The following is a 15404-nucleotide window of genomic DNA, read 5'->3' on the forward strand; positions in this document are numbered from 1 at the left end:
CTGCAAGGTCGGGACGCCGCTTCCGGGGTCACCGCGCATGCGGGGTCAGACAGGAAGTGGGCCCCGACCGGAAGCGGGGCTGCGCCGCGCCAATCCGCAGCCCGAAGAACGGGGCCGAATGGGCGGAGCGCAGCGCTGACCGCGTGCGAGGCGCTGCACCGCAGCGGTGCTGTAAATAACGGGGAAGAGCAGCGGGTTTTACGAAGCACAACGCCTGCACTGCCGAACGCACGGTCACAGCAACAAGGCAAGAGCCGGGATCGTGTCAGACGTCAACCGCACGGCACAGCTGTGCAAGGGGGAACAGAACTTCATGGTGCAGGAGGTGCTGGGACAGACGTGCTGCTGGCTGCGTGGTGAAGGCTTCAACTGAAACCTGCCCTTCTAATAAGTCAGCACTGTCCGACTTATTAGGTTTGATAGATTAGATAACGTCACAATATCCAAATATCCCAACATAAACCAGGAGGTGGGTCTGATGCAGTTATTCTGCAATGATCCCACATTTAGCACATGAACAACAGCTGTTAGGTTACTTACTACTGCTCACACCATCGAATATGGAATTGCTCAGGTTGGAAAAGACCTTACAGATCATCAAGTCCAACCACAAGCTAACCACACTACTCTAACAACCCTCTGCTAAGTCACGGCCCTGAGCACCACATCCAAACGGTTTTTAAACACATCCAGGGATGGTGACTCAACCACCTCCCTGGGCAGCCCATTCCAGAGCTTAGCAACCTTTTCTGTAAAGAAGTTTGTCCTGATATCCGACCTAAACCTCCCCTCATACCTCTCTATGAATCTACATAACATTTTGCAATTAAAGATTTCAGAAAGAAGGTACTATGATTACACCAGGAAGTGTCAGTCCTTCATACAAGAGCTGTTCTGAAAATTAAAGCCCCTCAGTCTCACCCCTGGCTGCTTCCTTACAGCAACGTTCCTTCCTGTGCAGTAACTGCTTTGCTCCCGGAAACATTCCTCTGCTCCACTACTGAGCCACGTGGAGGAGTGCTCTGAAGAAACCCTAAACTAAGTAAAGCACAAATCAGTTAGGGGTGTTCAGTAATCCAAACGCTAAGCATAAATAATAAATAGCTCTTTATTAAAGAATTGAAGTTTCAGGTGTTCCTATGTAGAACAGTTTCTTGCATAACATTTTCACACTGCTGTGCATGACAAAGTGATCCATCACGTTTGCCTCCTCCCAATATAATTTCACAGCCAGTGCTGTTCTCTCAGTATATGTTCACCCATCCCAGGAGCACAGGCAAGAATGTAAGTGGTCAGATGATGGACAGATGAATGCTCTGTGAATTAGAAGCACCCCTCAAATCAAAGATTTCTGCTTAAGTGACAGCATGGTAATGCTTTCTGTTGTTTATCACTGGGAAATTTCTGCAATGGCAGTGACAACTGCCCTTCAGGTTTGCTGGTTTGTGGGTTTTGTTTTTTTTTTTGCATGTTAATAAAGTACACCTTTTTATAGATTCCTCAGATTAAACTTACAGCTTATTTCCTTTTTACTTGTATGAATATTAAACTATTTTTATCATACAAACAGTGTCTTTTTGAAGGCTATGCTGTCTTAGCCTTCAGTTCATAGCATTTACACTATGGCATATATGCTACAGCCTACGGAAATTATTTCCTCTACAACATGAGATCAATTCTGAATAAGACAGCAAACAAACTTAACATTTGTAATACAAAGACATTTCCAGTTCTCAGTCACAGCTGGCTTTCCTCATGAACACCAGACTCTTCCACCAAACAATAATGACAGAAGTACCAAAGGAAATCAAGTGTTAGATTTCAGGATCCTACTAATTAGCTCTACTAATCAGGGCAGAAGACATAACAGAGCTCACCTCAGCTGAGGCAGAAAATGGCTTCCTGTACAGAGGGATATTTTAGCTTTCTGGAACAGAAGAAATGGTGCAGCCATTACCCAGTTAAACTGCTGTCTGCTGAACCATTTCTCCAATGAAGAAGTAATAGTTCCATCTGAGTATTGTCACAGGATAACTGAAAAATACTACAGATGATCTTCAGGAATGAAAAATAATGCACCATCTCCAAAAGAAACAAAGGATCAGAAACATGAGAATAACAGCCTAGGGACAGAGAACGAGGGATGCAAGCACAATTTATAAACATAAGAATGTTGATAAACTAAAATATAAAGAAGTATTTGCTATCTTAGCATTCCTTTCACTCCTCTTTGCTTTAAAATCAAGATGAATTTGGGAATTCTGTACCAATTTACCGTATGATTTTAAATCTATATATGCAGTGCCTACAGTGTACTGTATTTCCTACTGATTGCTTCATCACCAAAACAATTATTAACTGTGGCCACACAAAATAGGAGAATTTACTTTCTGTGCAAATTATACAGTGTGAGGGGAAAAGGTGGTTCCACTGGGGTTAATAAACAGTCTGAGAACGGTGGAACTGTGGTGGAAAAGACGACTTTGCTACCCAAAGCAGATGTTTTAAATCAGAATTGGTGATAAACCATTAAAGTGCTTTTAAGTGGGCAGGGTTTTTTTTGTTCCTTTTTTGCTTGTTTCTTGTCTTTCTTTTTAAAATGACTTAACCTAAGATCCGAAGGTTTATACAACATTCAGCAGTCAAAAGATTAGAGTAGCAAGGCACACTAACACTAAAACAAGACAGATTGGTCATATGTACGTGTATCCTTATATTAACATAAGCAGTGCAGCACCATTTTTTCTGAACAAACTGCATCCCAAGGGACTATTTTTTGCTGCTTTTGATGGGAACATGTGTTCCTTTCACACTGAGGTCGTTCTCCATGGAAACTCTCGGTCCCCTGAAGCCCACAGATGCGAGTGGTTTCTCTCTGAAACAAAAAAACAACAAAAATAACAACCACCATACGATACAGGGATAAGAAAAATATACGTGTATGTATGTTTTTCATTACTTATGTGGAGGTCTACTTATTCTGTTTGTAAAAACAGACTTCACCTTCCCTCCAGAACTACCACCACGAAGTTGAACTGCTTCCTCCTCTTGCACAGCTAATGAAAAGAACAAAACAGCTTAGTTTGAAAAAGGAACTTGAAGGTAAAACTGCCTATGTAGTAAACCTGTAGGACTGAAAAGGTGCCAGAGGAAACGTGCTGTGTCATTTACCTAAGAGGAGTATTTCCCTTCTGCAACCTGTTAAAGGCATCGCACCTTCTACTGAAATGAAGTCAGAAAGATGGGGGGAAAAAGTCTGAAGCTTGGTGGACAGCAAACTATGCAGAGCTGGGTCCTGAGTTTAGAAACGAAGTGCACAACTCTATGCAAACTTTTCTGATTAGAAGAGGTCTCATTTGAAATTCAACTCAGAAGAAAGGATCGTGCCTTCCTTTTTACCAAAGAGAACAGATCAACTTAGTCCTCAATAAGCATTTTATCTTAACACAGCTAATCCAGTTACATTACAAGGAGGAGAGAGTGTTAACATTACGTGTAATTAAGCTAAGAGCACTGGCAGGCATCTCTAGGAAGAAAACCAAGCACTCCTAACATTTTTGCCTAGTCAATCACAAAGTAATTTGCACAGTCAAACTAATGACTTCTTCAAAGTTTAGTTCATAAAATACTGCCTTGTTATTCTTACAGTGTCACAGAAATGCAGGAGTAAAACATGCTATTCCTCCCTGCACTGCCACCAAGCATTGTTTGCTCATAAACAGATTACTTGTTACTTCAGAACTGTATTTTTATTCTGTTGCTAACATTTCCATAATGCGAAACTATTTTTACCTTCCTTGTCCATCTTCCTTCTGTATGTGTTGAATGCTGCTGTACCTTGGAGCATCTAAATTGCACCTGCTTCTCGATGGCTTGAACTTGGAAATCTCTTTCTGCCACTCCTCATCAAAAGACTGAGCCTCATCTGAAAAAGAGTGAAAGTTCCATTTTAAATAGATACAAACAGGACAGGAAAAACAAACATCAATGAATATCAGGGTTTTGAACAGCGTTATTTTAGACTTGTGGCCTGCAAGTCTTTACATAACCTGCAGACCATCTCTATGGTATCTGCAAGAGACAACTAAAGCTTGTCACAGGTAGGCTTAAATTCAGAAGATTAAAATTGAAGTCAGTGTGCTGTATGGTTAAAACAGGCATCTGTTTTTACATCTCTTAAATACATGATTTTTATTACCAGTGTAAGCAGGATAGCCACATAATACACAGGAAATAGTAATGTTCTGTTAAATACTTGTTCAAAACCATAAGTCATTTAAGGTACCTTCAAATATGAATTAATATTATAATTTGTACTGCTTTTTTGTATAACACACCATTTAAGTTTAACTGGTTACGTTAGCCTCAGATTAGATTTTTATTGACTTAAAAAAAAAAAAGCCCAATTTGCAGGCTTAGCACTTTCTGAGACTTAAGAAAAGGGACAGGTTTTCAAGCTAGAATTTCAAAACTGGTATGGGAGACACTAGTATAAAACACATCAGAAGTGCATAAAAGGACATACTTTCATCCAAGTTGATGAACTCTTGGTTCATTTCTTCATCACCAGTCTTCCTGTTCTTTGATTTTTTTACAACATGGGCACGATCACGGATGTGATGACCAATAGCCATTTTTTCCACTCCACTTTCAGAATCCTTGAGTGCTTTTCTTGTTTCCTTAACCTGTAAAAAAAAACAAAAAAGAGAGAAATCAATGACCTTTGAAAAACAACAATAAAAAAGAAGGTAGGAAAAAAATTAGTTTTCTCCTCCTTTTTTGAAAAAGTTAGGTGTTATACATTTTTCCAGCTGCCTCGTTTCTTATATTGGCTGAAAATACAGCACAGATCAAGTCTATTTTCTTCCTTCCATCAAAGATTAAACAAAAACATCTAAAAGGCCACAAGCAGCATACATGCTGGATATTAACTGTTGGGGGAAAAAAGTCTAGTCTAAATATACTACACACAGACACGTCTTTAACTCTCCTTGACAACAGGATGAATAATAGCTGATGCCAATACTCTCAGCATGAAGGGACAACTAATTGCTAGGTTGGCATGTTGACCCAGGCAACCACTTATCACTGTGTTCATAAGTATATTATTAGAACCTTTTTGATAACCGAGTGTCTGCTTGAGCATGAACACATCCCACAGCCAAACATGCTCAACGGCCTTTACTGCTCACATATAGTCTTTCATGAACCTCGCTTCAGGGTTCAAATTCAAATTCAGATTTCTTAGCAGAATTAGATGCAACAGCTGCAATGAAGTCAATGAAAGGGCATCTTCATCTGAAGCATTACATAAGCACTTAGAAGTACTTGAGGAAAGGGTATGACTTGAAGCCATGCTCTACACGGATGGACTGCCTTTTGTTATCTTCTACTGTAGACAGATTTTTAAATGCACAAACGGTGAATTAATTACAGCAAAGAGAAAAACACTGGAGACCACCATGAGAAATAAGCAGTTTGGCACTCAATTTTTCCAGCTTTTGCTGGGCCTGCTGTTTGTATAGATATATAGTTCAGAGAAGCACAAATGACAAGGAAGAAAGCAGCACATTCGCATAAAGCGCCTTTACTGAAGAACAGTATTTAAGTAGACATGTATTTTTCTAAATTACAAGGGTAACTGCCTGCGGTAGAAATAAGCAGAGAAACCTGGGGTTTGGTATAGAAGTTCTTGCTCTCCAATAATTACATACCACCTTTCTGCTGCATCTCAAACCTACTTACACCTCCCGGAGCTGTGCGCGTCTGAGCTGAAGCTTGGAAAACTTTGGGAGGTTCATCTCCTACTTTGGAATATGTCATCACAGAGGAGGAGCTGAAGGTGTGTGCGTCTGGATGGACAGACAGGTCATCCTGCAAGCAAGTAGACGTCTTTTAATAACTTAAAGTCTGGATAATGCACTTCCTACATTCTACAATTATCAACAAGAAAACAAACAGCCTCTGAGAAGTTAACTCTCAGCCCTGGCACCACAGTTATGGCTGCTGAGAGCAGCCCCAGCACCAGACAGACCCCCACTCTTGCCCTGGCATTGTCTGGGCACAGGTCTCCCTGCATCAGGAACATGGCATAAGAAGTTCAGGCAGTAGCAAACTGCTCAAAAGCTTGCTCTGGCAGAGCTTAGTTTAGTAGAGAACAGATAACCCCTAAGACCAGATGTCCCATGTACAGTATGTAACGAGTTGTATAAAGTTGTAATTTTTTTCTCGGCAAGATTTTGAGTAATGTTTTAAACAGCTCTCATTCTCCAATATAGTTTTAAAATAAATGTAAAATAAACTTACAAATTTTCTTTGCATCTCCAGCATGCTGTTTCTCATATTTGACATCATTCTGTCCATTGCAAAAAAAGGATCCCCAAAATCTGCATCTTGCTAAAAGAAAACAGTTAAAATTATAACAAAGTTTGCTAATGTTTCAATTTGAGGCTGGATTTTGACATGCATTTATTTTTTCGGCAAATCAAGACATCAGTAGGGCTTTCACAGTCTGCAATTCATAGCCATAGACAAGCCAAAAGTAATCTTTATGAATGAAAAACTGAAAGCTAGCATGAGGAATTTGATTGTTAAGTGGGAAATATTGGAAAGATGGAAGTAAAAGATTTCTAATGCTCAAATATTAGAGTAAGCTCATATTGAGAGCACTTTGCACGAGCTACTGTTACCTATACACTCACCTGACTAGTTTCTGCAGTAAGAAGTAATGTATGACCCTCCCTACTTTACAAATCTGCTGAAGATCAAATTATCTTTGTCATGCAAATCCCTTAATGCATATGGAATCAGCCTCAGATGACACAGTTGTTCCTTTGCAGAAGAAAGTGGTTGTTCAAGTAATACACGGGCAACCATGGAAAGCCAGGAATCATGACTTGGGATTCTAATGGCAGCTTAATTACCCAAGGCAATAGATATGTCCAATAAAACATTCATTATTTTTACATAAGTGGAAAATCCAGTTTTACATAAGCAATGTTAGGCCAAGTTTACATGCAGAATTTTGTTAGTACAGCTTGCAACTGATGGCATGTACTGACTGTACAGATGAAAGCTACCTTTGGTGGAAAATAAGCCTAAAAATACCAAAGAGACAGACAGAAAAACAAAGTAGAGAGAGGGTAAACTATCCTAAGTGGCCATCTGGGAAGATAGCAGCGCAGTCCCAAATGAGCATCCTCCTCTGGGCTCCTCTCCAGCACAGCAGGTGGGGATGATTTTCACCATGCCTTCTCCCTCTTTCTGTGAACTTTCACTTGGGAGCTGCTCAAGTTCCCTGCTGGGCTGCCTGCTTTCTGACACCAGCAGCTCTGGTTGGAGTGTGCTAATCAGGTGCAAACACAGCACAGGGCTTTTTCAGTTTCAGCAAGAAGCTGCAGAGCTGGGAAAGAAAGGCAGGCTGCAGGGCTGCACACAGCAGGCCCTGAGCATTACAAGGTGCTACGAAATGCAAGCTTGCTTATTACAGGGCCACGAAGCTCACATTCCTCCAACTACTGCATATGGGCATCATTAGATTCAAAGTGCTCATTTAAATAACTGTATGTTTAAACACTGAAGATCTGCAATAAAGAAATACCCAGTACCAACAAGAGTGGGTTGCACGCACACCAGAACTAGCCTTTGTTCATGCTTTAGTTATGCAGACAGTACACGTTTTAGCAAAAGCTACACAAATTGTTTCTCCTGGGATACTAACCACTCTACCAAAGCTTGAAAAGGGCATGAGGGAATAGCTTGTTGCCTGGAAAAAAAAATTAAAAAGGATTCACATCTTTTAGTTATTGTATCTACCACGGGACAAAGCAGAAATACCTACTGCACCGTCACACACAGCATGTGATATTACAGCACCCTGATCAAATAAAGATCATTCCAGAGGACCTTGATAACTTGCAGTGTGCCACAACAACATAATATGAAGCAACCTGGGTTACAGCAGCAAAATATTTAAGCCTAATTATAATTTAAATGTCACAACAGCTAATGCTTTTAAGTCACATTCATATATAGGTACTGGAAGACCTTAAAGCTGGAAGTGGAGGGGGCTTGTATGACATAACAACCTGAGTGCTGAAATTATTGAAGATAAGGTACAGCAATTCAGATGTCGCCCACTTCTCTGGAAACACTTCATTCTACTCATGCAATAGAACCCCATCATTGGAAGTTGATTAAAAACAACAAATCAATAGCCCTGCTTCATGTAAATTTATGTAATTAAATTTCAGAAGGCTGGTCATTTTTTAAGCACTAAAATTCTAAATGATGCAGATGACCTGTTCACAAGAGCTCTTTGTGTGTTAGGAGAGTGATATAAATATAAAAGGTTTCTCTAAAATATCCATACATCCCTTACAACAAAATGAAGTGCAATTTGTCAGCGGATTCAAAGGTCATTGCCAAGAAGATCTAAGTCAATCTATCATCATATGTAGAGTCACTCGAAGACAAGTTCCCCCCTTCAGCAAGTTATATTCTTCTGCAGTTGTATAAATAGATGTAGCTATAAACACCAACAAGTACAGTTCCTGTTTGTCCAGCTGATATTGAATAACCCTATACGACAGGGTAATTAAATGCTGGAAAACAAATCAGTGTTTCTAGGAAGCTAAGGCTGGAGAGTTACATAAAAGCTTACCTAAAGAGTCTGGTTAGATGGAGTACAAGGCACTTCACCAGAGCTTTAAGTACAGAAGCAAGGAATTATCTGATCCCTCAGTAACTTTATCAACTCTTCTAGATTGTGGTTGTCTACCATGTAGTGACAGAAAACAATGTGATGGTATCGAGTACAAAAAGATACTGTCAGAAATAAAACTGGTATGCATAACAAGTTTACAAAGTCTCTATTTTACAATACATACTAAGAGCTGTTAGTCACCAACATTATGTATGACAGCGAGATGGCCTGCTGACCAAGCTTCTGTTGAACTGCAGTTCCCCACCACAATGACTAAAACTAAGACTGCCACAGAAATGCAAGGCAAGCTCTCAAGATATTCCACCCATTCCTCCTGCTCACATCCCTTCCTTCTCCTTCCCTCTCTCTCCAAGTGACTCAGTAGTAACACTAGAAACCTGTCTGAGAAATGAAAAGCCTTTTCAAGTTTGAATGATACAGTCGAAGCTACTGATGCACGCTAAGTTGTAACAATGAATGATGTGCCTTGCAAGGCAGTTTTTGGCAGCTACAGTTTACTCGAAGGAATCTGTAGGGATAATTGCAACAAAGTGTATTTTACACGGCAGTAAAGACATCCATTTTTTCCTACATAAAAATCAGTTTATATATTCTTAAGTGTTGGAATCATTTCTGAAGAAACGCCAGTAAAAGCAGTTCACTGACAACTATTAGGCTCAAGTAATCAGTGTGGAGTTTTCTGAGACATCTCACACCTCCCAGGTGAAAGATGAGGAACATTAAAAGATACTGAAAACATTTTTGAACAAGTGGAATTTTTTTTTGTGCTTATCAAAACAAAACAGTGCTCCTGTACCTTTAACTCCCTTCTGTAACCACAGGTAAAAGTATTCTTTACCTTATTGCTTTGTTGCCAACAGTAAGGCATGAGCTGTCCTAGGATATTAAGGAAAAAAGACCTGCTGCTTTCTGGCATCTCTTGAACTCAGGCCTAAGAATCAGCTTCAGCAGACAAAAAGATCATGCTCTAATTAGATCCAACAACATCTATATTTGAAACTAACCAGCCCCATATGAGCACAGAGGAAGGAATCTGGCAGTTACCCTTTGACACGCAGGCGACACTGTATTTCAGCTATGCTTATCAAGCTCTTAACATCGAGGTTTGAATAACAACAACCAAACCCAGCTCAGTTCCACAACTCCCTCTGATGTTTTGTCTTCCAACTTTTTTTTGGAATCAAGTGCTCTACACTGTAGCAAGAGACTGTTCAAAGTATTTAACCTGGTGGAAGGAAAGGACCCAACAGATGTACATCCTTTCTAAATACAGATAAAATTTAGCTGCAGAAGTAAAAGCTGTACTTGTCCTGCATGCCCAGCCTGTCGTAAAGGTACTTTATGTAAAAGAGATTGTTACCAACTTCTCATTTGCAGATGGTAGCTTAAAGAAATACCAGGTTCCATGAAATGGCCCTACTCTTTAATTAGTATATCTAGAGAAAACTTATTAAGAATCAGAGCAGATACAGAACATGAAGCCTTATCCACACCAAAGAAACTGAAGCAGGGCTTACAGTACCTGTGTAGGTACCACCAAGTGGTTGAAACACCACGTTTTGCTTCAATCCACTTTTAATGATGTCCAGAGAAGGCTCTGCCTTTGGACGCTTTTAAAGCCTTTAATAACGTTTGTTTCAACAGACATTTGATAAATATTTGTACTTCTTGTTCATGTTGTTAAACATTGAATATACAATATTTAATGAAATGAACATTTGTTTCTGTTAGAACTAAAAGCACAATGTGTTTGTTGGTGTTAAGCAATAAACACTTCAACAATGAGCCATTAAGGAACAAAGAGAGAGATTCACATCTCACTGTTATGAAACAAGCCGACCAAGGCTGCAGCAGCTGAGCCAGGCTCCATTTCCACTGGACCAATTCAGCAGGAGCGGGAGCACGAGGCCAGCTCTGTTACCAGTAAATGTAAATTATGCGTAGCAGTGCACAGAGATGAAGAAGTGACTTACTCTGCGATTTCCTCTCAGAGCAACCTGAGAATCCTGGCGTGCCCTTCGATCCGCCGCTCTCTCCCTGCCATCTGTTATGCTGAGAAATGGATCTCGGCCAAAAGGATCAGAAAAGCTTCTCATCATCTGCCGCATGTATTCATGGTGTGCGGCAAAAGGGTCGCTGAAAGAGACGTTCCACGCACACACAGTTAGGGGGGTTTATTCCAACTGATGTGAAATAGCCCTGAAATTCTTAAATCCCTTTTTTAAATCATTCTATATGGTTCTGCCCATGTTCTTTATTTTAACGGGACCCAACCGTGCTGTAATTTTTACCCTTTGCTCCTCCTTCCCACCTCTCTGGTTGGGCGATTTAGCTCCTTCCTCTCAGATGCCTTCCTTGCTCTCCTGTGTTCTTGACTGTCCGTCCACCCTACATTTTCTCTTCCCTCAGCTGTTCTCAATACTCCATCACTGGCAGCCACGTTTGGCTTTCTATCTGCCAACAGCTACAGAACCAACCTATACTTTATCACTTTTTAATATTTAAATATCAGGGATTGGAGATAAAAGAATACCACCTTCCACCCTCCCTGTCCTTAAAAGCACAGATAGTGCTCTACATTCAATCCAACTCCATCACCTTTAATTCCCCACCGTTGCTCCTTTTTGACTTCCCATTCCTCCACCTTCACAAATTACATTCTCACATCCCTTCTCACCACTTTGGAAGAATTCTTACCACCTCTTTGCTTTCCTGTTAGTCTCCCCATCCCTCTCTGCTTTCTAACCACTCAACATCTGTCTCCAAAAGTCTACAGAACCTCACCAGCAGTTCCAACGCTTGGCATGCAGGTAAGTAATAAGAGAGCAACACTAGCAATGTCTTAATTCTTTGCTTTCTTTAATTTGTCCTAGAACTAGAAAGTTCAAACAGAGGCCAGAAAAGGAATAAAGCACAAGATCTTATGACTTATGATGTTATATGAATTGCACTGCTGCCTCTGGCCCAAACACCAGAAATGACTACTTCATATAGAAAACATTTCATTTCCTCCCTTCATATCCAGTCTAATTTTCCCCTTTGCTGCTCCACCAAAAGCCTCTTTATTAACATCACCAGTCACTTCCCAGCTATGTTTACTTAGACTTTGTAGCACCTCATCTCCCTTCCTACCAATTTCCTGCCATTTCCCAGATGTCTCACACCCTCCTTCTCTCCAGGACTTTGCTGTGACATCGCTGCCTCCACAAAGGAGATTTCCAGGCTGTTCCTCCAACTCCGCAGTGCCCATCAGCTCCTGAAGCTGCTTTCCTGTTGCCCACCCCTCGCCTCCCATCCCACACACATCACCTCCTGGCAACTCTGATCTCTTTGCCCTTTACAGTCTCCTCTTACTACAAAGCAGCCTCTGACTTTATTTTTCCTTTTAAAGTTAAAAAAAAAGTAATTAACAGATTCAGTTAGAAATGCAAAGCTAATTAATTTCCAAACAAGATTCTTAATCCGACAACATCCCTTTAAGCTGTGCATTTAGTTCACTCCAGTGCAGACAGATCGTTACAGTTCCACAGGAGCAGTTTTTCCACTGCCATAAGTAGACCCTAATCTACCCCACTCACATGACTGCCAGCTTTAACTTCAATCCCAATGCGATAAGCAGCTCGCATACAGCGAGCTTGCTGTCCACAGGATGAAGAACAGATGCAAACAAGTCACTGCACAGGCTAAGACGAGGGAAGCACGCAGGCCCTATCACAGCATAGGCATATTTCCACGCAGTCTCAACACCACAAACTTGAGATAGGTGTGGTTACCAGGACAAAGATGGATGAATTGTATTCCACCAATAGCTTAAACATAAGATTTCTCCCCAGCCTGTCCCGGTTCAGAAGTAGGTCACACAATTACCTACAAGCAAAACAAGACTCCATGGGCTTCATTTAGATTAAAAAAAATATATAAAATGTTGCTTTTAGTGTGCATAACACATAATCATGTGTCACCTAACACAGTCACACTTCATACCTTCTGAAATTCCTTGTGTCTTACTTCATCTCCTCTGGTCTCTTGGCCATTCACCTTCTCTTGCACACATTACTACACTCATAAATGCATCCAAACTTAAGGATTTTCGCTTTTGTTTTTTGTACCTTTCAAAGAAAGTTCTACGAAACAATTCAGCAGCACAGCTCCTTACCACCACAGACAAGGAAGTAGGATACAAACAGTGCAGCAACTGATTTAGGAACTGAGCTCCCATCTCCCTAGGCACGTTGTGAAGCCAGCTGTAAGAAGCTCAGTGTTGTCAAGCTTCCAAAGCAGCAGTACTGAGCATACAGAAGTTGGGCAAAACCAGTGCTAAGTCAGCAGAGAATCTCCCTGTAAGCTAAGGCTTCTCAAAGGATTAAGTGTATCCTCCTGATGTCACTGATGACCCAAACTCAAACCATAACTACAAAAGGAGTATGATACCCTTATAAAATATAAGCATCTATGTATTAGAAAAAGAAAAAAAAAGGCAAAATCTCTTTAATAACCCTAACAGAGGATAGAAGATCTTCAGTCCTTTGTTCCAAACACGTTCTACAACAGAAACACGTATAGAGTAACCTTGTTTAGTTACCACTGGTCACCTGGCATTCAATCTGAAATTTTTTAGGGAGAAGTAAAAGATCCTTCTGATGAGACTGTCATGACTTCTGCACACTTTGCACTGTTGCATTATAGAAGTGATGGTGGAAAAGGAAAGCAGTTCTGTAAGGATTTCACATGCTGAATCTGTGCCCTTCACGTGTTAAACACCATAAATTTATCTTCCAAATTAAGTGCAGAACAGAACTAATTGGTACATTTGTCACTGCACGACTGCAGTAACAGAACCTGCACTTCTGTCTAGTACAAATATCACCTGACCTTCACTTGGCATTCAGGTGTCTGAAGGGATCAACACAGGAAACCAAAAGCAGAGCCTCTGAGGGCACTGATGTCTCAAATAAGCATGCCGATACGAAGAAATGCACATTAAAAATGTGGCAGTGGATGCTGCTAGCACATGTGCTAGTGAGCATCTCACCAAGATGCATCTCTCTGGGTAAGTTCTTCAGTGACCCCACATTTCAGCTGCAGGGTGCTATAATAAAAGCACAATAGCTGCTTCCTACATCAGCGTATGCTCCCATTTGGCTGAAATTCAGTATCCTAAAGCAATAAATTCACTTTGGGATTTTTGAAAACCAGGCTCTGCATTCAATACTTTTTGTTTTTGTTGTAGTTAGGGTGGTACATAGGACTGCAGTTGCAGAACCACCCCGAAGACGGGGCCTGGAACAGTAAGACAAGGGCTGTGCACTGCTAAGTGAAATACACTTAAACCCACTTGGCAGGGGAGCTGCAGCTCCTGCACCTGTCTGAGCCATCAGGCACAGCCCTGCTGGGCCTGGTGGGCACTTCCAGGACAGCTGCTCCAGATGGAGATGTTCCCTCTCAGATGCTATTTCCAGATCAGCAGTCAAAACTTCTCCTTGTGAGGCAGCAGAAGACTATTATTACACTACCTTGGAAGCTCATCTTATCTGAGGTAATAAACTCATTTCCTTAACTATATGTAAAGCAGATCAACGACAACGGTGCCAAGGAAATGAATCTCAATATCAACCTCTTATCTCTTTCACACACACTCCCTTCCCCTATCTCCTACCATCTCTTTTCCTCCAATTTTAACCCTCATCAGGAGGTTTAAAAGCAGCTACAATAAAACAGTGGAACTGAGTAAACAAGAAGGCAATTGTTGTTTCAGAGGATCACAAAAGCACACTGCAAATTACTACAAACGAGACAATTTCCATCATTATTCCCATTTCAATCAAAGGATCCGCACGGTCTTTAGCACGGTGTATCCTGGTATGAGTTGCTCTAGCTGCATATTTGTGTACTAACCAGCTTATCCAGTGCCAGGAAGGTGCTGCTGCAACCGAGCTGGTTCCCTTTAAGAGGCACAGCCTCCAAGGGGCACAGCCTCAGCTCAGACACCCCGTAACTACGGGATGCAGTCAACAAACCCACATCACAGGGCTCCTATGCTACCCTTCCTTGTCCACCCACCCACATCACCCTGAGCTTTCCTTGTGATTAAGCTCCACGTAGGAAGCACCGTACACTAAAATGGCTTTATATATAAATATATGTAATTATTTGTGCTCCTCTGAGTTCTCACATCACATTTTGACTGCCCCCACTTGCAGACCAGGCAGGTTTCTGGCACTAAAACACTTCACACAGGTTTCTTTTATCACGAGAACACCTGGAATTGCCTTTAATACACGCACTGACAACAGGAGCTGAGGAACAGCCCCTCGTTAAATACAGATATCTTAAAGAGCCCAGGAAACCGAGAACACCCAGCACGGCTGCCCGCGTCCAACAAGCTTACATTCAAAAATAAAACACAAAAACCAACCCCCGCGACATTCAGACCCAGGAGCAGACGGCTTCTCCTCAGCGGATGCCACGTCTCGTTACCACAAAGTTCCTCAGGCGCTGCGAGGCACTGGAAGCGAACAGCACCACCCAACCGCTTCGGCCTTCAACCCCACCGCCGCCAACCGCCCCCCTCCCACGGCACGACCCTCAGAGACCCACCGGACGGACAACCCCCGACACGGAGCCCGCGGCGGCCCCACGCTCACCGGAAGAACGGATCCTCCTCGAAGCAGCGCCCCAG

General features: G+C 41.6%; 2 protein-coding genes across 3 annotated transcripts in view; both read right to left on the reverse strand.

The window, feature by feature from the left end:
* GFM1 (G elongation factor mitochondrial 1) overlaps positions 1-996 on the reverse strand; it is a 19613-nt gene extending 18617 nt beyond the window's left edge. Inside the window, exon 1 of the mRNA XM_031555019.1 lies at positions 922-996. The gene's annotated coding sequence lies outside the window, so the exon portion shown is untranslated. The remainder of the gene's footprint in view (positions 1-921) is intronic.
* A 94-nt stretch (positions 997-1090) lies between these two features.
* Positions 1091-15398, reverse strand: MLF1 (myeloid leukemia factor 1). 2 transcript variants are annotated; one of them, XM_010716993.2, is made up of 8 exons: positions 15370-15398; positions 10699-10861; positions 7721-7765; positions 6307-6396; positions 5746-5874; positions 4526-4685; positions 3793-3925; positions 1091-2875 (listed from the first exon to the last, which is right to left on the reverse strand). In XM_010716993.2, exons 2-8 carry the CDS (start codon positions 10831-10833, stop codon positions 2770-2772), a joined length of 798 nt encoding a protein of 265 aa, XP_010715295.1. In that variant the 5' UTR covers positions 10834-10861; positions 15370-15398; the 3' UTR covers positions 1091-2769. The 2 variants fall into 2 exon arrangements, with proteins under 2 accessions (XP_010715295.1, XP_010715296.1); XM_010716994.2 differs by lacking the exon at positions 7721-7765.
* Positions 15399-15404: the final 6 nt, after the last annotated feature.

Source organism: Meleagris gallopavo, chromosome 11 (genome assembly GCF_000146605.3).
Source record: "Meleagris gallopavo isolate NT-WF06-2002-E0010 breed Aviagen turkey brand Nicholas breeding stock chromosome 11, Turkey_5.1, whole genome shotgun sequence".
In the NCBI taxonomy this organism is placed as follows: Eukaryota; Metazoa; Chordata; class Aves; order Galliformes; family Phasianidae; genus Meleagris; species Meleagris gallopavo.

Bases quoted from the DNA above. Each gene is read 5' to 3' on its own strand.
- MLF1 (XM_010716993.2), bottom strand. From the start codon at position 10,833: ATGCGGCAGATGATGAGAAGCTTTTCTGATCCTTTTGGCCGAGATCCA. The intron at 5,875-6,306 runs GTAAGTTTATTT...ACTTGCTTGCAG, and splicing joins TGGAGATGCAAAGAAAATTT to GATGACCTGTCTGTCCATCC. The intron at 4,686-5,745 runs GTAAGTAGGTTT...TTTTTTTTACAG, and splicing joins CGCGCACAGCTCCGGGAGGT to GTTAAGGAAACAAGAAAAGC.